The sequence below is a fragment of the Oncorhynchus clarkii genome, chromosome 17 (assembly GCF_045791955.1).
Source record: "Oncorhynchus clarkii lewisi isolate Uvic-CL-2024 chromosome 17, UVic_Ocla_1.0, whole genome shotgun sequence".
NCBI lineage: Eukaryota > Metazoa > Chordata > Actinopteri > Salmoniformes > Salmonidae > Oncorhynchus > Oncorhynchus clarkii.
In genome coordinates, this window is record NC_092163.1 from 83,820,145 (window position 1) to 83,843,208 (window position 23,064).

General features: G+C 42.2%; 2 protein-coding genes across 3 annotated transcripts in view; one reads left to right on the plus strand and one right to left on the minus strand.

The window, feature by feature from the left end:
- LOC139371470 (pyruvate dehydrogenase E1 component subunit beta, mitochondrial-like) overlaps positions 1 to 11,675 on the minus strand; it is a 33,630-nt gene extending 21,955 nt beyond the window's left edge. The window contains exons 1-7 of the mRNA XM_071111911.1: positions 11,623 to 11,675; positions 11,471 to 11,530; positions 2,126 to 2,233; positions 899 to 961; positions 773 to 808; positions 379 to 532; positions 48 to 179 (exon numbers count right to left, since the gene is read on the minus strand). Of these exons, the coding sequence (XP_070968012.1) occupies positions 48 to 179; positions 379 to 532; positions 773 to 808; positions 899 to 961; positions 2,126 to 2,233; positions 11,471 to 11,530; positions 11,623 to 11,658 (589 nt within the window). The 5' untranslated portion in view covers positions 11,659 to 11,675. The remainder of the gene's footprint in view (positions 1 to 47; positions 180 to 378; positions 533 to 772; positions 809 to 898; positions 962 to 2,125; positions 2,234 to 11,470; positions 11,531 to 11,622) is intronic.
- Positions 1 to 23,064, plus strand: part of LOC139371469 (stabilin 1) — a 300,518-nt gene that overhangs the window by 163,816 nt on the left and 113,638 nt on the right. The gene's annotated exons all lie outside the window — the stretch shown is intronic.

Sequence of the window (23,064 nt, forward strand, 5' to 3'; positions counted from 1 at the left end):
GTTTCTTTTTTTTGGTCAGTTTATTTGGGACGCAACTCAATGCTCACCAGGGTTGTCGTCCCTGATAGCTGCTTTAAGGAGCCCTCTGGCGTCCTCAGAGTTCCAGGGGCTGACTACTTTGAGACCGGGGCAGTGGCCGTACCAGGCAGCGAAGCACTGGGAGTGTTGGGCTGCCACGCCTGCAGACAAAAAAATAAAAAAAAAGTTTCTTAGTCAAGGCACATAAAGTTTCCCCAAAGGTGACGTTCCCAGAATAAAACTCAGAACGGAGCATAGAGTCCGCATAGATCAATGCAATCCTGATCCTGGGGAACCAAAAGGGCCAAAAACCCCAGGACCAGTATTGGGAAACACTAGCATAGATGTTTGCTAATTTACCTGCGGAGGAGCCGTTGGGGCCGCGGAACACAATGGGGACAGGCTGGGCTCCGGCTGACATGTAGTAGGTCTTAGCAGCGGAGTTGATCACCTGGTCGATGGCTTGCATGGAGAAATTCCAGGTCATGAACTCACAGATTGGCCTCAACCCGGCCTGGAAACACAGCATGATGGAGGACTCTCAAACGGCAGCCTATATAGCGCACTTCCTTTGGCCAGGGCCCATGCACACGATGAGAAGGCTGTCATCTTTCTACCAAAATCAGATGTAGATATTCAATCGTTTGTGTTTTATTACATTTCACACTCAATATAAAGGGTTAGTGAAGAGACGCTTGTACGTTACTTTCTATAGGAATAGGACATACCATTATAATAATACTAATTGACTTACGAATGCAGCACCAACAGCAATGCCAGCAAATCCCATCTATAAGGGGAGAAAACGCATCCGTTATATTCCTTAAGAGACCAGACTGACAACATAGAAACAACTTTCAAAATAAACAGTCTTGTTCACCTCTGTGATTGGCGTGTCAATGATGCGTTTGTCTCCATATTTCTTCCACAACCCTCTGCTGACCTACGAATACACAAGCCAAAATAAATTAATACCATTCAAGTTGTCAAATAAACCATAGATTGTTTGAAATGTTTTAAATCAGGTTCAAGTCCAGGCCCTGGCTGGACCACTCAAAGCCACTCCTGCGTTGTCTTGGCTGTGTGCTTGGGGTCGTTGTCCTGTTTGAAGGTGAACTTTCGCCCCAGTCTGAGGTCCTGGGCTCTCTGGAGCAGGTTTTCATCAAGGATCGCTCTGTACTTTGCTCCGTTCATCTTTGCCTCCATCCTGACTAGTCTCCCAGTACCTGCCGCTGAACAACATCCCCACAGCATGATGCTGCAACACCATGCTTCACCATAGGGATGGTGCCAGGTTTCCTCCAGACGTGACGCTTGGCATTCAGGACAAAGAATTCAATCTTGGTTTCATCAGACCAGAGAATCTTGTTTCTCGTCGTCTGAGAGTCCTTTAGGTGCCTTTTGGCAAACTCCAAGCTGGCTGTCATGTGCCTTTTACTGAGGAGTGGCTTCCGTCTGGCCACTCTACCATAAAGGCCTGTGTACGCCTATGTAGATATTCCATTACAAATCAGCCATTTCCAGCTACAATAGCTACAATGTTTACAACATTAACAATGTCTACACTAATTCTGATCAATTTGCTGTTATTTAATGGACAAATATTTTTGCTTTTCTTTCAAAAACAATGACATTTCTAAGTGACCCCAAACTTGAACGTGTGAGTGTGTGTACACACACACACCAGTCAAAAGTGTGGACACGCCTACTCATTCAAGGGTTTTTAATTTTTACTATTTTCTACATTTTAGAAGAAGACTTCAACACTATAAAGTAACTGTTGTTTGTCTGTTTGTTGCCGGCCTGTTAGCTTGTCATTCTCCTTTGACCTCATCAACGAGCCGTTTTCCCTCACAGGACTGCCGCTGACTGGATGTTTAGTCGCACCATTATCAGGAAACCCCTTGACACTGTCGTTCGTGAAATGGACGGTGGACGTTTTTGAGATACTGTCGCCGGCACGCCTGACACCGACGATCAAACCACTCTCAAAGTCACTTAGGTCACTAATATATATATATATATATATATAAAGCCACGGCCACATGACTCGCGATCCATTTTGGTGAAAGGGGTGGTGTACCTAATAATGAGTGTACATTCTTACCTTGTAGGCTCCATCATACTGAGCCACCTCCTCCCCCAGAAGGAAGACCCTCTCATCCCTCTCCAGTTCCTCGTCCATGGCCTGGTTGAGGGCATCTCGGACATTCACCTGAAATAAAGACAAAAAATACATTCAGAAAGTATCCACCCCTTATCCACTTTGTTACTTTACAGACTTGTTCGAAAATGGATTAAAGAAACAATTTAATCGACAAACAATTCCCCATAATGACAAAGCAAAAACGGGTTTAGAATTTTTTGCTAATGTATTAAAATTAAAACACCATATGTACATAATTTTTCAAACCCTTTGATATGACAGCTCAGGTCCTGTTTCCATTGATCATCCTTGAGATGTGGACTCCAATCAAGATGTAGAAACCTGTGGTAAATTCAATTGTTTGGACACCTGTCTATATAAGATCACACAGTTGACAGTGCATGTCAGAGCAAAAACCAAGACTTGAGGTCGAAGGAATTGTCCGTAGAACTCCGAGACAGGATGGTGTCGAGGCACAGATTTGGGGAAGGGTACCAAAACATTTCTGCAGCATTGAAGGTCCCCAAGGCTACAGTGGCTTCCATCATTATATAACGGAAGACGTTTGGAACCACCAAGACTCTTCCTAGAGCTGGCCGCCCGGCCAAACTGAGCACTCAGGAGAGAAAGGCCTTGATCGGGGAGGTGACCAAGAACCCGATGGTCACTGACAGAGCTCCAGAGTTCCTCTGTGGAGATGGGAGAAACTTCCAGGACAACCATCTCTGCAGAACTCCACCAATCAGGCCTTTATGGTAGAGTGGCCAGACTGAAGCCACTCCTCAGTAAGAAGGCACATACTTGGAGTTTGCCAAAGGGCACCTAAAGACTCTCAGACCATGAGAAACACGATTCACTGGTCTGATGAAACCAAGATTGAACTCTTTGGTCGGAATGGAAATCGTCCCGTCTGGAGGAAACCTGGCACCATTCCAACAGTGAAGCATGGTGGTGGCAGCATCATGCTGTAGGGATGTTTTTCAGGGATTGGGAGACTAGTCAGGATCAAGGGAAAGATGAACAGAGATCCTTGATGAAAACCTGCTCCAGATCCAGAGTGCTCAGGACCTCAGACTGGAGTGAAGGTTCACTTTCCAACAGGACAACAACCCTAAGCACACTGCCAAAACACAGGAGTGGCTTCGGGACAGGTCTCAATGTCCTTGATTGACCCACCAAGAGCCCGGACTTGAACCTGATCAAACATCTCTGGAGAGACCTAAAATAGCTGTGCAGCGACGCTCCCCATCCAACCTGACAGAGCTTGAGAGGATCTGCAGAGAAGAATGGGAGAAACTCCCCAAATACAGGTGTGCCAAGCTTGTAGTGTCATACCCAAGAAGACTTGAGGCTGTAATCGCTGCCAAAGGTGCTTCAACAAAGTACTGAGTAAAGGGCCTGAATACTTATATAAATGTGATATTTCAGTTTATTTTAAATACATTTGCAAACATTTCTAAAAACCTGTTTTGCGTTGTCATTATGGGGTATTGTGTGTAGATTGAAGTAAAAAAAGTAATCAATCAATTTTAGAATAAGGCTGTAATGTAACAAAATGTTTAAAAAGTCAATGGGTCTGGAAACTTTCCCGAATGCACTGTATGTGTTTTATATAGAGATTTTCATTACAAGCTACATCTCAAAGTCACTTTAAAAAACAAAGTTGGGGTGAGTTAACATCCTGGCTCTAGACACATATCCTCCTCTCACCACCGGAGATCGATGGAGACAGCAGTTCACATTCAAGTCATTATCCCTCAGAATTCCATTGACCCATTAAGGAGTGAGAATGCTCCAGGTAGGCTGTCAGCTAGCTGAATCGAACAAGTGTGCTCCATACTCTCTTAAGACCTTGTCTTGAAAAATTAGAAAATAAAAAAAAAAAAAAAAACAGCAATAGTACTGTTTGTCCAATTTTGAGACGCCGTATCCAGTATTCACTTCCTCAAGAGTCAGAATTAATCTAAGATAATTCAAGAAATCTGTCATTGACATATTTTCCATCTTAGTTGCACAATTTTACATTATGATGATTGGTGCAGTATTTCAATTAAAAAAAATGTGCATGAAAACACATCGTCGCTCGTTTTAACAACAAATACTTTATTGAAGAATCCCTACTGTGGACCAATCACGGACGAAGGTTTGGTGTGCCCAAACAGCCCAACCCTGGGTAGGTTAACAGTTGGCCCAACCCTTGGCTTTACTAGCACATTATGTGCATAAACATCAAATAGACATATGCACCCACACGCAACTGCTGAAGGCCTTTTCGTTCCAGACTTTATCTTTTTGGTTTCTGTCATGGTAGGACGTGTTATATAAATATTCATACACATAGCTCATATAAACAAAGACATTCCGTCGTAAGAACACATACACCCAGCCATAAGACTGACCCCCTCTTCCTTATATAAACACACATCTCATCTCCCTCTAACTGGCCGGTCCCAAGAGCAAAGAACTTTTGCTGTGCACCAATGGGGCCCGCTCTGGCTAGAGCAAGGCCCGCCTCCAACCCTCCGACCAGTCAAGAAGACCGAAACGACAAGACTCCACCTACTTTATTCTATGTATAAAAATGTATGTAACCATTGTATAGGCCTCTTTTTCACCTGGCTCCTTGCCGAGTTATGTGAACTAGGTCCGTGCACGTAAAACTGCGGGACAAGATATCCCCGACTCATTAAAACTGTCTTTCGTTACAACTGAAATCCACTCTGTCCAGCGTCCGTGATTTGGTCTCAACTCTCCAGTATTTGAACACTAACAGAATTGGTAGCAGAGGATGGTTGTTCTCGAATTCGATCTATTATAAGTTAGTGTGAGAGGACGAGACTGATCACGGCTAAAAAATCAGACGGAAGAGTGACTTCCCCAGCCATTCATCTTGCCTCAGGAAATCTGATCGGAGCGCTCTATATAAAGGTGAGCAGAGCCCGTTATATCGAAATCTGCATATTGTATTATAGCCTAAACCAAATTTTGATCAGAAAGTACTGGGCGTGAGTATGAATCGGTGCCCAAATTTTTTACATAAGAACCTAAGACATTGATCGGGGAGATCTTGTTTTGCTCGTTTTTATTTTTTATTTGTATTTTTATTTTTTATCAATTGGCCTATTATTAGAAGTGTAGTATGCACGTAAAAGTTCCTATTGAATAAGTTCTAAACTGTTTAATTGGTTGTGTTTAGAGATTTAGTTAATTAATAGATCGACTGAATCTGCATGTAAAAGTTCCTATTAAATAAGTGCTTACTGTTTAATTGGTTTTGTGTAGAAGTGTAGTATGCACGTAAAAGTTCCTATTGAATAAGTTCTAAACTGTTTAATTGGTTGTGTTTAGAGATTTAGTTAATTAATAGATCGACTGAATCTGCATGTAAAAGATCCTATTGAATGAGTTGTAAACTGTTTAATTGGTTATGTTAGAGGTGTAGTCGAATAGATATAGGATATGTAAGTTTGGCCTTCCACTAGACAGAGATCGGGAATGATGTGGCTATTGCACATCAAACAATAAACATAAGATGAACCAGAGTTGACATTCCATGATTTGGAGATGGGGGAAATTAAATTGAAAGAAACGTTTGTCGCGGAGTAGGTTGGGATACGTAACTGGGCTATTATGCACACGTGCTGGTAGACAAAGCCACCTTAGTATCGAATGGAATACTGATTTTCGTTTTTTTCATTCCTGTTGATATTGCCTAAAGTTTAAAATTATTCTGACAATTGCTATAGAATCGCTGGAATTTACTGATATAAGTTCATAAAGGAACTTACTGAATTGTTTCTAGAAAGTATTTAAATAAGCCGCCGAGCTTAGTACAGACTTTGTTTGACAGACGCTAAAAGCTACACACTGATTTTTGGGTTTTTCTATTCTATCCATATTTCCTAAAGATATGTAATTATTCTGACAATTGCTATAGAATCGCTCGAATTTACTGATATAAGTTCATAAAGGAATTTACTGAATTGTTTACAGAAAGTATTTAAATAATTCACTGAACAACTCTTGGTTGTCTAGACATTCTATCTATATTTCCTAAAGAGCTAGAATTACTCTGAAAATTGTTATAGAACCGCATATATTCACTGATATATTGTTCCAAAAGGAAATCGCATAATCATTTATAGAAAATACCTAAACGAATCGCTGAACAAATTCAAATAAAATACCGGTGAAATACACACGTGGCGGGCGTCACATACTGATAACCCCCTTTGTCTCGACCAGGGACAGGCTACGCATACAACGATAGAAATAAACACCACATAGTAAGAATTGAATATACCTAAATAACGCATTATACACATTATCAGACAAACTAGATAAAATGTCTGCAGCTACCACGCCCAAACTAAAATTCAATGATTATTTAGATCAGAGTATGATTGATAGAGCGGGAGGTAAAAAACAGTATGGGAAAGTGGAGAAAGTGTGGAAAGGATTACGGATAAGATGGACACAAGCAGGTTATTTTAGCGGAGGACCACCTACAGGGGGGAAACTCCAAGATATGCAGACAGAATTAGAGGACGCAGTAGAGCATGCAAAAGCGAGTGAGGCGGAGAGAAACAACATACACAGGTTCAAAAAAGTAGGTACAAGAGAGAGAGAGAGAGAGCAGAGGGGGAGCTCAAGATAGGTACATGGGCCATACAGGAGAGTAGGAGGGTGCTGCCCAAAAACACACCAGACATGATGGGCGTGGCTATTGTGGCGTCGGGGGATGTTAAAGCTCCGCCTGAGAACTTGCCCACGGCTCCCCCTGTGGCCGTTTCTCCCTCACTATATCCACAATTGACAATGGAGGCAGTTCAGCCCCCGCCATACTCAAAGGGACAAAATCACCGGAGCCCGTCACACAACCCATTCCTGCCCAGGGCACCTCCCACAATACAGGCTCCAGTTCTGAGAATAGACCAAGGGGAGTTAAAAGGGGAAATTACCCTGGGGATAACGGCTGGCCATATGGTATGTGAACAGTTCGAAACTGGGATTCCAGGAGCAGGAGACCTCCCCCAGGAACGGAGGCCGCAATGCTCCTCTGTGAACTCTCTCACCTCTGAAACCAGAGGACACCTACAAACAAGATTAGATTCAAACCACTTCTATCAGACGGATAGGGAGGACTGTCATCAGAACATGGACATCGAAAACGAAGAAGAAATTGACATGGTGCTCACCCCAGCTCCGATGGGAGCTCCAAACGTGACTAAGATGCAGGAGCTGCTGAAATCATCAATAGCTCGAGATAAGGAACTCAGGGAGCTAATAGCTAACCAAGATAACAACAGAGAGGGAGCCTACCGTGTGGAAGGCATAATGAGAGGAACAGTAACCAAAGTTACCGAATCAATGGGGTCCGAAACACTCCGTCGGTCCTCCAGAATTGCTGATAGAAGAGAGCGAGAGCAGGAGATGGCAGGACAGTACCCCCTGCGACCGACACCAGGTGATGCACACACTGTGGAGTACCAGCCCTGGAAAATGACTGATTTAACAACACTGATGGGACAGATGCCTAGCCTACATGGAGGAGCTTCAGCGTGGCTACTTCAACTGCAGACACTTACGTCAGGCCTGCAACTCTGCCTAGGAGACATGAAAGCACTTCTAGCAAGAGCCACCGACCACGGAACCATGGAGGCCCTCATGACAGCAGCTGACCTTGGATGGCGGGCCCCAACACTGCCCATAGACCACTTCCGTACCAGATTATGGGAAGTTCTACGGAGAGCATACCCTACAGAAAGAAACCATGCCACCTTATCCTCCTTTACAATCAACCCAGGTGAGCAACCTGCAGCATACCTGGACAGGGCTAAGACCACATGGAGATCGGTCCACGAAGAACCATTCGATCACACTGATACCACACTCAGCATGTGGAAGGAAATGGTGGTCAACGGGTGTCCCGGAGATGTTAAAACCAAACTCAGAGGAACGGTAGGGTTGTTTGCACTTCCTCTGACCCAATTCAACACTCATGTGCACCACCATGTGACCCAGCACAACAAGGAAAGAGGGGGTGCTGAGAGCCAGGTGCAGTCCCTCCAGGTACAACTCCTGAAACTCCAATTGAAGGAAGCACAACAAGGAGAAAAACCTAAGAAACAGATGGTGGCGGAAGAAACGAAGGAGACGGGCACCAAAACAGACATCTCTCAAATAGTGGCCCAGACTATCTCCCAGATGATTCAACAGCAGGCCGGTCCTCAACCAGCCAACCCGGGGCCTTGGTATCCCCCGCAACCACAATTTGCATACCAGCCGCAATGGATACCAGGCCATCCAAAAAGAAGGGTTTGTTTCAACTGTAGAACTCCAGGGCACTACTCACGAGAGTGTCCATACCCACTCACACCACAACAACGCCAGTGGAACTCTACGAGAGGTCCATATGGGAAGGAAAGGGGTGGAAATAGACCTCAACAGTACGAACATCAGCAACCAGGACCCACACCCATGCATCAGCAACCCGCATACAACCAACCGCAGTTCCAGGGAATGACTGGGAGCACCATCCCCTGGTCATAGAAATGCCAACCACCCACGGCAGAAGAAGGAAACAGCAACTCCCAGACGGTTCACATGTCACCCTTCAATCAGCCATCAACCCTCAACCAGCATCGGCCAAATTAGCTGAAATCATCGGATTGACGCAGGTCCTCATCAGAGGAAAAGGAAAGACTGAATATCTATACAGACTCAGCCCATGCCCATGAAGCAGGCCACACTGATGGACCCAGAACTTTTATGAGAAACACATGGCCCCACACACGAAGGCAAACTAAAGACCCTCCAAAAAGGCCTCGCACATCTGGTGGCACCCTCACATAAAAAATATGACTGACTTATTTTATGACGATGATTTATTTTGTGACGAATGCAATGGTTGTGACAGACACAACCCAAAGAAACCATATCAAACACCAATGGGCTCATACGTAATTCCTAATGCATGTTTTCAGGATATTAGGATAGACTACACCGACATGGGCCCCGAAAATTTATCTAAAGGCAAACTCTATCTCCTAGTCATAGTAGATAGGTTCTCCAAATGGGTAGAGGCAATACTAACAAAAGGGGAGGATGCTAGGTCAGTCTTTTAAGTGGCTACAAACCAAACTAATACCCAGGTATGGCATCCCAAGACAAATCAAATTTGACAAATGGCTCACATTTAACAAACACCTGAGACAGGTGGAAGAAAGATTTGGCATAACCCACAGATTTGGATCTGTGTACAGGCCCCAATCCCAAAATCTGGTGGAACGTCAAACCAAAAGCTAAGATAGCTTTGGGATAATGACTGGTAGAGTCATGCATGGTCCACCAAGGGAGGGAGGTCATATGCCCGCCCTTGATGTACAACAAATTGTAATGTCTAATTATGTGAAAAAACTGACGGTTCTCTCTGCAGCACTCTCTACCCAGGTTCACAAGGTCCAGGAGGGGGAGCTGCCGGGGGACACGCCACTACTGAAGGTAAAGGTTGGTGACGGGGTGAGGGTTACAGTCCACAAGAGAAAGTGGCTGGAACCCAGGTGGACTGGACCGTACGAAGTGAAGGAGGTTACTTCACACTCAGTCCAGGTCAAAGGTAAATCAGGCACACCTTGACACCGCCTTACACATTGCACCCCAGCCCCAATTCCTTCTAGAACACTGACTGAAGTCAGAGCTGATTTGAGCGGCCTAAATTCGATTCCAAATGAAGACACTCCTTCCTCAGGTGATGCGGCATCAAACTCCGCCTCCCCTGAGAAGGGAACCTCGCCCAGTTAGAGGGAAATTTCTCCCTCTCTGGGTGAGGCTGGGGATATCTGGTCCCTTATTTGTGATATTCCTACTGATATTTGGAGTAACCCTAGGACTTTCACATGGTTAATTGAACAACTATTTCACCCTGCCACATCACATACACCAACCCCTACACATGTCCCTAACTCCTTTCCTGATATCACTCCCTCCAATCACTCCCGTCCCAAACGTAGCACTACACCTACAGACCCACCATGCAAACCAGACAAGGTTAGGAGCACCACCTTATGTATACCCACGATTGCAACCGCCACCTTTCTGCTATAGTTTTCACGTCTAATAGACGTGAAGAGGGGGATTTGTTATATAAATATTCATACACATAGCTCATATAAACAAAGACATTCCGTCGTAAGAACACATACACCCAGCCATAAGACTGACCCCCTCTTCCTTATATAAACACACATCTCATCTCCCTCTAACTGGCCGGTCCCAAGAGCAAAGAACTTTTGCTGTGCACCAATGGGGCCCGCTCTGGCTAGAGCAAGGCCCGCCTCCAACCCTCCGACCAGTCAAGAAGACCGAAACGACAAGACTCCACCTACTTTATTCTATGTATAAAAATGTATGTAACCATTGTATAGGCCTCTTTTTCACCTGGCTCCTTGCCGAGTTATGTGAACTAGGTCCGTGCACGTAAAACTGCGGGACAAGATATCCCCGACTCATTAAAACTGTCTTTCGTTACAACTGAAATCCACTCTGTCCAGCGTCCGTGATTTGGTCTCAACTCTCCAGTATTTGAACACTAACAGACGCAGAGGTAATAATGAAGTCAGTGGCGTTTCCCTTCTATCCACCAATCTGTCTGTCCTCCTCAACCCCCCCCCTCTGTCCTCCCTCCGTCCCCTCTCCGTCCACACGGTGTGTGTTGTTGCTTTCTTCTTCACCTTCATTGTTTTGGTCTCACATGCCATTGGTTATTTACACTAGTCCTTACCCAACCGCGTTCCGCAGGTGGTCTAGAGAACAGAACAGGCATCATCCGCGAGTCCTTGGCCCGCTCAAACGACGCAAATCCCGAAGCATGAAAATGTGTCTGGGATAGCAAAAATGTGGCGAAATCGTGTAGTGTATGTATGCCCAGCATAAAATAATCTGTCCTTGTTAATGGGTCAGTCAGGCCTTAACATCGCACAAGACTATAAGACGTTCATCATAGGCCGTGAGCTGGCCAACTTGTTATGATGACTTGAATCGACAGTACATGCTACCGTCCAAGCAATTCAATGACACAAGCAAATATCAGGTTTTGGGGTATACAACATTGACAGCTGCAAGCCACAAAGTCAGAAACCCCACCCATTTCTACATTTAAAAACACATTAACACGGAAAAGGCACGTTTTTGTTTTCATGAATTTTTACGATATAGACCATTTTGACTTTGCCTGTGGTAACTAGTGAAAACACGTTGAAGGTTGTTAGTTAGATCAACCCATTAGCAAAGATGAAACTACCTCACCTGCACAGCAGCCGGAGGTGTCTTGCTGAACTCCCTTCGTAGGACCACCGACACGGCATTCTGCACAAGGCAACACACAAAAGGCGTCGTTTGTTTGTCTCATCCGAACAAATAGGTCATTGTCTGCACATGGATTTAAAGTTAATAAATACCTTCCCGGGGCGAAGAAAACACCCCAACGACGCCATCTTTGACCTGTCCTCTGAGTGGGAGGAGCGACTTGTCCTGGAAAAGGATCCAGTCCAATCAGAGCAGCTGTCTGAGTCCGTCCAGAGATACTACTTGAGGAGATGGGCATCTCACTAACACCCATAAAGCATATGCGTCTGCAATAGGCCTCGCGGTGCATTCTGGGAGATTCTGCGACAATTCTGGGACAACGCGATCTCTCCTTCAATATGCTCCAAAACCCAACGTTAGCATGATTTTCGTCAATAAGTGGTACACCACATTTTACAAGATGTGAGATAATTAGCTATGCTCTCTTTAATGTAGTATAGCTGTGGAATTGTGACATTATGTACTTTCGATAAAAAATAGGCAGGTTTCTCGACTCATACCCTAACTTTGAGAAGGGATTGCGTGACGATTAGTTTAGCAACCGAGCGACGCAGCATAACAACGTGAAGGCGATTGGTCGACCGTCTGCTGAGTGCGGCGTTTAACGTTTTTCCATTCAATCACCCTTGGAATTTATATATCCTCCTTTCTGAAATGTCTCTGGTCAGTCTAAACAAGCAAGGTATTGAGAACCAATCAGGACCACTCTGATTGGCCGTCATTGTAAATAGGAATGTGTTCTTAACTGACTTACCAAGTTAAATAAATAGCATATATTTTAATTAAATCTGTGTGCATATCTGTCACTTAAGACTACTATGCTGAAGTTTGATGTAGCCTAGCTCAGACTAGAGGCAGTGATTACAGCTACCACCAGAGGCTGTCTGGGTATTTACATAGAAGGCTCACAGTGCTAGTCGTATTTAGGCATGATGTTGGACATATTTGGACAGCGCACAGGCAGGGTTGGGGAGTAATTGATTACATGTAATCCTTTACATGAAAGGGATTACAAAAACCGGTAACTGTAATCCGTTACGTTACCAGCAAAAATATTCTAATCAGATTACAGATACTTTTGAAAAACTAGATGATTACTTCGAGGATTACTTCTAAATTCAAAAAGGATGTTTGCAAAAAAAACATCTTAGAAATGTCTCTGCTTTCTCAATGATATTCAAATCAGCATTGATAAAAGGCGCAAGTTTAAATGTGTTCCACCTGAGCGAGTCTGACCATAAATCAGAGACCACTATGATGACACACCAAATGTGTTTGATGGATCGAGGGAAAAGAGCAGGAATAGGCTTTTGTAGGCTACAGTCCAAGCTATGTCTTCCAATGGTGCGACTGCTGTCGGCATCCAAATATTATCCAACTTGAATAAACTCTTGGAGGACAGGATGACAGCAGTGGTGTAGTCTACGGTGATACGGATATCACTTATTATTGATATCTACATAGCACATTGATGTGAATCACTCCGCTGCTCTCTCATTTAGCTATTTGCGCCTTACGGATTGTGGTTGTTAAATGTGTATTTTAACCCAATAATGGTTGAATTCAAGAAGTTTAAGTTTCATTGTTTTTGAAACCAGTGGACAGCCAGTGAAAAATGCGCTATTGCAACAGCTGCATAGTGTGGATCCCAGCCTATAGAATAACAGTGTGGATCCCAGCCTATTGAATAACAGCTGCATAGTGTGGATCCCAGCCTATAGAATAACAGCTGCATAGTGAGGATCCCACCCTATGGAATTAAATTGGGGCTTTTATTGCTCAATCTAATTCATGCGGATAAAAACAAAATAGAAGAATATAACTTATAAATGCCTCATGATCTTAGTTCAACTGTCACACTCCATGAGAACCCAAAATATAAACTTGTTTTTCTCCAATATTTGTAAACATTGTAAATGTAAATAACACTGTATAGCCTCATAACATGGTTATAACTATAATGTTGATATCATGGATGGCCAGTCCTGTATAGCCTCATAACATGGTTATAACTATAATGTTGACATCATGGATGGTCAGTCCTGTATAGCCTCATAACATGGTTATAACTATAATGTTGATATCCTGGATGGTCAGTCCTGTATAGCCTCATAACATGGTTATAACTATAATGTTGATATCATGGATGGTCAGTCCTGTATAGCCTCATAACATGGTTATAACTATAATGTTGACATCCTGGATGGCCAGTCCTGTATAGCCTCATAACATGGTTATAACTATAATGTTGACATCATGGATGGTCCTTACATCCACAGCTCTGTCTATTAATCTGAGAGTGGTTACATTTCTCCAGGCCCATCTCTCAGCTTTTTACCAACAGAGGCGGGGTGTCCGTTTGTTGTTTCATCTGTGGATTTGCCCTTTAAACAGCTGTATATTATCAAGATATCAAAGTGTCACCAACTAAAAGGTAAACAATAGGCCTACAGCAAATGCAGCATATGGAATTCATTTTTCACATGTAAATAGCACTTTTTAGTAGAGCTCAAAGCAGGCCATTCCATGAGCACAGAATGTATTTTTCAGCTTGAATCAATGAGCCCAATCAGTCCTCCATGACAACTGAACCATAAACAACAGAGTAGGGCTGGCTAATAAGTCCTTAGTTTTGGGGTCATGCTCAGGTAAAACAATTTGTCTAATCTATACTTCCATATTTCCAAGTCCTATTCTTGAAGATCAAGGTGTATAACATTTACTGGAATTACTGGAATTCTGATACTTTGGTGTTTAATGTAAAGATATCATTTAATCATAAGTAGTAGAAAGCGATGGGTTAGAAGAAGCCTACATAACTAACCCATAAAGTAAAATGTAACATCCATATATGGCCAGCTATGTAAACTTTAACATTGATTTATCCTGCAATAGATCTCATTCAATTGGTAACATACATTTTTGTCTTCTTCTAATGCCTCTGGAAGGGCATTAGAAGGGGCATTAAAGTATCCTACCCAACCCTGCACACAGGCTATAGACAGAATCTGTCAATTCTGTGCAAAATCCAATCCATAGATGTACAGTATTATTAACAGTAGATTACAGTAGGTTATAATACTGTAGATTACAGTAGGTTATAATACAGTAGGTGGCAGTAGGCGATAATACAGTAGATTACAGTAGGCTATAATACTGTAGATTACAGTAGGTTATAATACAGTAGGTGGCAGTAGGCGATAATACAGTAGATTACAGTAGGCTATAGTATTGTAGATTACAGTGGGCTACTGTATAATATTGTAGATTACAGTAGGCTACAGTACTGTAGATTACAGTAGGCTATAATACAGTAGTTTAGTTTATTTACATTAGCTACAGCACATGCAGAAGCTACTCTTCCTGGGGTCCACATAAAATGTACAAATACATGACAAAGTACAGAACAGTTATAGACAAGGATGTTAAATTCAATATATATACACTACCGTTCAAAAGTTTGGGGTAATTTAGAAATGTCCTTGTTTTTGAATGAAAAGTACATGTAATGTCCATTAAAATATCAGATTGATCAGAAATACAGTGTAGGCATTATTAATGTTGTAAATGACTATTGAAGCTAGAAAGGCAGATTTTTATTGAATATCTACATAGGCATACAGAGGCCCATTATCAGCAACCATCACTCCTGTGTTCCAATGGCACATTGTGTTAGCTAATACAAGTTTATCATTTTAAAAGGCTAATTGTTCATTAGAAAACCCTTTTGCAATCATGTTAGGACAGCTGAAAACAGTTGTCCTGATTTAAAGAAGCAATAAAACTGGCCTTCATTAGACTAGTTGAGTATCTGGAGCATCAGCATTTGTGGGTTCGATTGCAGGCTAAAAATGTCCAGAAACAAATAACTTACTTCTGAAACTCGTCAGTCTATTCTTGTTCTGAGAAATGAAGGCTATTCCATGCGAAAAATTGCCAAGAAACTGAAGATCTCGTACAACGCTGTGTACTACTCCCTTCACAGAATAGCGCCAGCTGCCTCTAAACAGAATAGAAAGAGGAGTGGGAGGCCCCGGTGCACAACTGAGCAAGAGGACAAGTACATCAGAGTGTCTAGAAACAGATGCCTCACAAGTCCTCAATTGGCAGCTTCATTAAATAGTACCCACAAAACACCAGTCTCACCGTTAACAGTGAAGAGGTGACTCCGGGTTGCTGACCTTCTAGGAGTTCAAGTAACAGACGCATCTCAACATCAACTGTTCAGAGGAGACTGTGTGAGTCAAGAGTGTGCAAAGCTGTCACAATTTGACCATGGAGACCTGATTCATCCTGATTCATGCAGTTTCCTCTGAACAGTTGATGTTGAGATGTGTCTGTTACTTGAACTTTGAGCTGTTCTTGCCATAATGTGGACTTTGTATTTTACCAGATAGGGCTATCTTCTGTATACCACCCCCACCTTGTCACAACACAACTGATTGGCTCAAACACTTAAAAAGTAAAGAAATTCCACCAATGAACTTTTAACAAGGCACACCTGTTAATTTAAATGCATTCCAGGTGACTACATCATCACCCTGGTTGAGAGAATGCCAGGAGTGTGCAAACCTGTCATCAAGCAGAGGGTGGCTACTTAGAAGAATCTCAAATAAAGTGTATTTTCATTTGTTTACCACTTTTTTGGTTACTACATGATTCCATATCAAATGTATTTATAAAGCCCTTCTTACATCAGCTGATGTCACAAAGTTGTACAGAAACCCAGCCTGCAACCCCAAACAGCAAGAAATGCAGAAGTAGAAGCACGGTGGCTAGGAAAAACACTCTAGAAAGGCCAGAAACTAGGAAAAAACCTAGAGAGAAACCCGACTCTTGAGGGGTGGCCAGTCCACTTCTGGCCGTGCTGGGTGGAGATTATAACAGAACATGGCCAAGATGTTCAAACGTTCATAGATGATTCCATATGTGTTATTTCATAGTTGTGATGTCTTCACTGTTATTCTACAATGTAGAAAATAGTCAAAATAAAGAAAACCCCTGAAATGGGTAGGTGTGTCCACACCTTTGACTGGTACTGAATATCAGGAAATGCACATAGTGAACTCGTATACATTGTAAATATTTAAATAGAATGCACTATTTCAGAATGTGACATACCGCTTGAATAGAATTCAGACTGGAATGAATTGAAGTTCGCAAATATCCCCCTATCTGCAAGGTTGACCAATGGCAGAACACCTTATGGATATGAAAGTTGACCTATTTCCTTTACATGCCCCCATTTCCTAGTGGTTAATTTAAGCAAAAAGGCCCAAGGAGGTGTGGTATATGGCCAATATACCACGGCTAAGGGCTGTTCTTTAAGCACGACGCAACGCAGAGTGCCTGGATACAGCCCGTAGCCATGGTATATTGGCCATATATCACAAACCCCAAAGGAGCCTTATTGCTATTATAAACTGGTCACCAACGTAAGAGCAGTAAAACTAAATACTTTCTCATACCCGTGATATACAGTTCGATATACCAGGGCTGTCAGCCAATCAGCATTCAGGGCTCGAACCACCTAGTTTATAATAGTAGTTGTGCCATTTCCTAGTGGTTAATCAGTAGCTGTGTCATTTCCTAGTGGTTAATTAGTAGTTGTGTCATTTCCTAGTTGTTTATCAGTAGTTGTGTCAGTTCCTATTGGTTAATCAGTAGTTGTGTCATTTCCTAGTGGTTAATCAGTAGTTGTGTCAGTTCCTATTGGTTAATCAGTAGTTGTGTCATTTCCTAGTGGTTTATCAGTAGTTGTGTCATTTCCTAGTGGTTAATCAGTAGTTGTGTCATTTCCTAGTTGTTTATCAGTAGTTGTGTCAGTTCCTATTGGTTTATCAGTAGTTGTGTCAGTTCCTAGTGGTTAATCAGTAGTTGTGTCATTTCCTAGTAGTTTATAATAGTAGTGGTGTCATTTCCTAGTGGTTTATCAGTAGTTGTGTCATTTCCTAGTGGTTAATCAGTAGTTGTGTCATTTCCTAGTGGTTAATCAGTAGTTGTGTCATGTCCTAGTGGTTTATCAGTAGTTGTGTCATTTCCTAGTGGTTTATCAGTAGTTGTGTCATTTCCTAGAGGTTAATCAGTAGTTGTGTCACTTCCTAGTAGCTAATCAGTAGTTGTGTCATTTCCTAGTGGTTTATCAGTAGTTGTGTCATGTCCTAGTGGTTTATCAGTAGTTGTGTCATTTCCTAGAGGTTAATCAGTAGTTGTGTCACTTCCTAGTAGCTAATCAGTAGTTGTGTCATTTCCTAGTGGTTAATCTGTAGTTGTGTCATTTCCTAGTGGTTTATCAGTAGTTGTGTCATGTCCTAGTGGTTTATCAGTAGTTGTGTCATTTCCTAGAGGTTAATCAGTACTTGTGTCATTTCCTAGTGGTTTATCATTAGTTTAGTCATTTCCTAGTGGTTTATCAGTAGTTGTGTCATTTCCTAGTGGTTTATCATTAGTTTAGTCATTTCCTAGTGGTTTATCAGTAGTTGTGTCATTTCCTAGTGGTTTATCAGTAGTTGTGTCATTTCCTAGTGGTTTATCATTAGTTTAGTCATTTCCTAGTAGTTTATCATTAGTTTAGTCATTTCCTAGTGGTTTATCAGTAGTTGTGTCATTTCCTAGTAGTTTATCAGTAGTTGTGTCATTTCCTAGTAGTTTATCATTAGTTTAGTCATTTCCTAGTAGTTTATCAGTAGTTGTGTCATTTCCTAGTAGTTTATCATTAGTTTAGTCATTTCCTAGTGGTTTATCATTAGTTTAGTCATTTCCTAGTAGTTTATCATTAGTTTAGTCATTTCCTAGTAGTTTATCATTAGTTTAGTCATTTCCTAGTAGTTTATCAGTAGTTTAGTCATTTCCTAGTAGTTTATCATTAGTTTAGTCATTTCCTAGTAGTTTATCATTAGTTTAGTCATTTCCTAGTGGTTTATCAGTAGTTGTGTCATTTCCTAGTGGTTTATCATTAGTTTAGTCATTTCCTAGTGGTTTATCATTAGTTTAGTCATTTCCTAGTAGTTTATCAGTAGTTGTGTCATTTCCTAGTAGTTTATCATTAGTTTAGTCATTTCCTAGTAGTTTATCAGTAGTTGTGTCATTTCCTAGTAGTTTATCAGTAGTTGTGTCATTTCCTAGTGGTTTATCATTAGTTTAGTCATTTCCTAGTGGTTTATCATTAGTTTAGTCGTTTCCTAGTAGTTTATCAGTAGTTGTGTCATTTCCTAGTAGTTTATCATTAGTTTAGTCATTTCCTAGTGGTTTATCATTTATGTATCCACCCGGTACAAAACGTGCACAGGTAAAGTAAACAACATCAGATTTCCTAATAAGCTACAAGCTCAAATATCTCCACTGGTAAAATGGTCAACTACAACAGCCCACAATAACAGTAGAGCTCAATGGTCTCCATTCTGTGTGATATTTGTAACAGTGTGTGTAATCTGGGTTATATGAGGTACTGCCAGGGTCAAGGCTGACACTAGAGAAGCCTTTCTTTCAGTGATTGAAATGGATACATCCTCCTGACATTTCAGTTCAGTGCAGGTGGTTTCACCTTAACAGAGACTCCCAGGGCTTCAGGTTACCTCACTGTGATGAGCTCATACAGGCCTTCTTGTTTCCATATTCAGGCTGAATTATCATATAACTTCACTGCAAATGTTTAGACTACTATGGGTCTTCGCCAATATCATTTATATAAATGGTGAACAAAACAGGCCCTAAAACGGAACCTTGCTGAACACCTTTTTGGTGTAATATAAATTGTAATCTATACAAGATTAACCCAGTTTATTCCAGGGCTAAAACATGACCATTGAGCATCCTTTTTTTAGTCCAGGAGCAGGCTTAATCTGGGTCCAGGAGCAGGCTTAATCTTTAGTTTTCTACTTTGTCCCCTTGTGTTAGTTTTCAGTCTCAAACCAGGTTTCCATCCAACTTTTTTATGCGAGTAAAGTACATGTCACGACAGGCCTGATGGAAACAGCACATTTATGAGTAAACTTTCCAAATGTTGACAAAACAAAATAAGCTAGACAAGGTGGGATCTATTTGTGTCTAAAATGAATAATGAGAGAAATGGCGATCAATATAACTATATTGATATACCAACTACGATAACACTTTACAATAAGGTTCCATGTCTAAAGGGTTTATATAGAGGTTATAACTACATTATGAATGATTATTTAATCATTTCTAAATACACTAAACCATTAAAACGGTTATATCGCATTGGTCAAAATAGTGCAATAACTTGTCAAATAGTGTGCCGATATTTACCTCCAGTTGTTATAAATGCACTTATGCTTATAAGATGAACCCTTGTTATCCTGGTGTTGAAAGCATCAAATCAAATGTATTTATAAAGCCCTTCTTACATCAGCTGATATCTCAAAGTGCTGTACAGAAACCCAGCCTAAAACCCCCAAACAGCAAGCAATGCAGGTGTAGAAGCACAGTGGCTAGGAAAAACTCCCTAGAAAGGCCAAAACCTAGGAAGAAACCTAGAGAGGAACCAGGCTATGAGGGGTGGCCAGTCCTCTTCTGGCTGTGCCGGGTGGAGATTATAACAGAACATGGCCAAGACACAGTGATGAGCTTGATGCACCTTTCCAATAAATATCAAGGGTCTTATTCTGGTGACATGATGATCGACGCTTGGCTGCTGTTTGACGTAATAATCTCATCATGCAGGTAGCCTACTCACACTGTATCTGCTAGCTGCTAGGCAGTTAACCCACTGTTCCTAGGCCGTCATAGAAAATAAGAATTTGTTCTTAACTGACTTGCCTAGTTAAATAAAGGTAAAAAAAAATGAATAAATAAAAAATCTAGTCACCAATTGTATGGAAACCTAGCTTAAGTCTCACAAATCAAATCATTTTTTTTTTTTTGATGTGCCATTGAGCAAGGCACTGAACCCTAATTGCTCCTGATAAAGGATGAAAACGTCAGTATGAATCTGTACCGTGCCAGTCATAGGTCAGGGTATTTATACCAGACAACTGATGAAGAGGTGACCAGACCATGCTAGCTTGTTAATTATAAACCACAACATTTCAGATGTGGGTTTCCTTGTTGCTAGGAGACCAGTCGAACCTGTGACCAACTCATGTCGAGCGTGGCAGCCTGCTTTCTCCTCATGCTTGGCAATTTTTTAACATCTATTATTTTCACACAGGAATGTTTAAACCACACAAACCTGACAGCAAGTAACTAGAAAATGTTTATCCAAACATATATTATAACACATTTTCTCCAACAGTTATAACAGTTTGTATATGTAAAGTAACAGTGTTTTCATAAGAATTGCATATTAACATAATTTATAGCTAACACACATCTGTATATCCTATAGAAGTTATATATATTTGTTATAAATCAAACAAAGATAGCATGCTTATACAGCGAAAACAAATTAAAGTTCATCTTCATCAATATCGAGAGAATTTAAGAATAAAGAATAAAACCAGCTGAAAAATGAAGCCTTTCGCTCGTCATCCAAGACGATCCGTTTCGGAGGGAAAATTGAATATTCCATTCCTGGCGTAAAAATTGTTCCTCACGACTCCTGATCTCCCATTGGCTGGCGACCTGTAGTCTCTTCCGTAGTCACCTACACACAGATGGAATGTTGACGTTGTAATACCCCATTTAAATGTGTACTTCAATGTCCTTCTTTACCGTGCATTGCTTTGTGATAAACATGCTCAAACAAACACAGACTAGTTTGTGATCCTTTCAAGCATCTTTATTTTCTTATTGTATTTTATTTGATTATGTTACATTTATTAGCCAGGGAAATAGCATTGAGGATCAACATGATATTTTTCCATTCAGCCCTTTAAAAGGTCTGGCTATATGAAGCAGCCCAGAACCAATCTCCATCCATAGTCATTAGAAAGGCTTGCTTATAACCAGCAATGAAGCGTTATACCTGCAGACATAATGTGTTATTAAGTGTTACCATACATTTCACCAACTCTCCATCCATAGTTATATAATGTCATACACGCTTATAACAAGTACTCAAGCTTCAAGTACAACATTACCAAACATCTCACCCAGTCTCCATCCGTAGTCCCAGGAAGAGAGTAGAGGGTAGTCAAACTTCTCCTCTGGGCCTTTCTGGGTGCGTGTATGGAGGTACAGGCTACGCCCCTTCCCCTCCTTGGAAAAACCCTGGTAGAGAGATTCCTTGGTCTGGGGTGTCACTTCTCTCATCAGGGGAGCCTCGCTCAGTGACCTGGGTTGAAGGTAACCAGGAACATCATTCCGGTAGACATTAATACGTTTTAAATCCTCAAAGATTTTTGATATGAAATTGTACTGTAATAATTTTTCTAAAAACGGCCTTGTCTGATGTATTCTGAGCCTGTGTGGGGACAACTGAATGGGTCCATCTTAAAGGTTGAGTTCCTTCTCATTAAACCAAAAAGGTGGCGTAGCCGAATCTCGTTGCCTGAGGCTTAGACCCCTAGGTTTAGACCCCTAGGTTTAGACCCCTAGGCTTAGACCCCTAGGCTTAGACCCCTAGGTTTATACCCCTAGACCCCTAGGTTTAGACCCCTAGACCCCTAGGCTTAGACCCCTAGACCCCTAGTTTTAGACCCCTAGACACCTAGTTTTAGACCCCTAGGTTTAGACCCCTAGACCCCTAGTTTTAGACCCCTAGACCCCTAGGTTTAGACCCCTAGACCCCTAGTTTTAGACCCCTAGACCCCTAGGTTTTGACCCCTAGACCCCTAGGTTTAGACCCCTAGACCCCTAGGTTTAGACCCCTAGGTTTAGTCCCCTAGATCCCTAGGTTTAGACCCCTAGACCCCTAGGCTTAGACCCCTAGGCTTAGACCCCTAGTTTTAGAACCCTAGACCCCTAATTTTAGACCCCTAGACCTTTAGGTTTAGACCCCTAGACCCCTAGGTTTAGACCCCTAGGTTTAGTCCCCTAGACCCCTAGGTTTAGTCCCCTAGACCCCTAGGTTTAGACCCCTAGACCCCTAGGCTTAGACCCCTAGGCCCCTAGGCTTAGACCCCTAGGCCCCTAGGCTTAGTCCCCTAGACCCCTAGGTTTAGTCCCCTAGACCCCTAGGTTTAGACCCCTAGGTTTAGTCCACTAGGTTTAGTCCACTAGGTTTAGACCCCTAGGTTTAGTCCCCTAGACCCCTAGGTTTAGACCCCTAGTCCCCTAGGCTTAGACCCCTAGACCCCTAGGCTTAGACCCCTAGGCTTAGTCCCCTAGACCCCTAGGTTTAGTCCCCTAGACCCCTAGGTTTAGACCCCTAGACCCCTAGGTTTAGTCCACTAGGTTTAGACCCCTAGACCCCTAGGTTTAGTCCCCTAGACCCTTAGGTTTAGTCCCCTAGACCCCTAGGTTTAGACCCCTAGACCCCTAGGTTTAGACCCCTAGACCCCTAGGCTTAGACCCCTAGACCCCTAGGCTTAGACCCCTAGGTTTAGTCCCCTAGACCCCTAGGTTTAGTCCCCTAGACCCCTAGGTTTAGACCCCTAGACCCCTAGGTTTAGTCCACTAGGTTTAGTCCA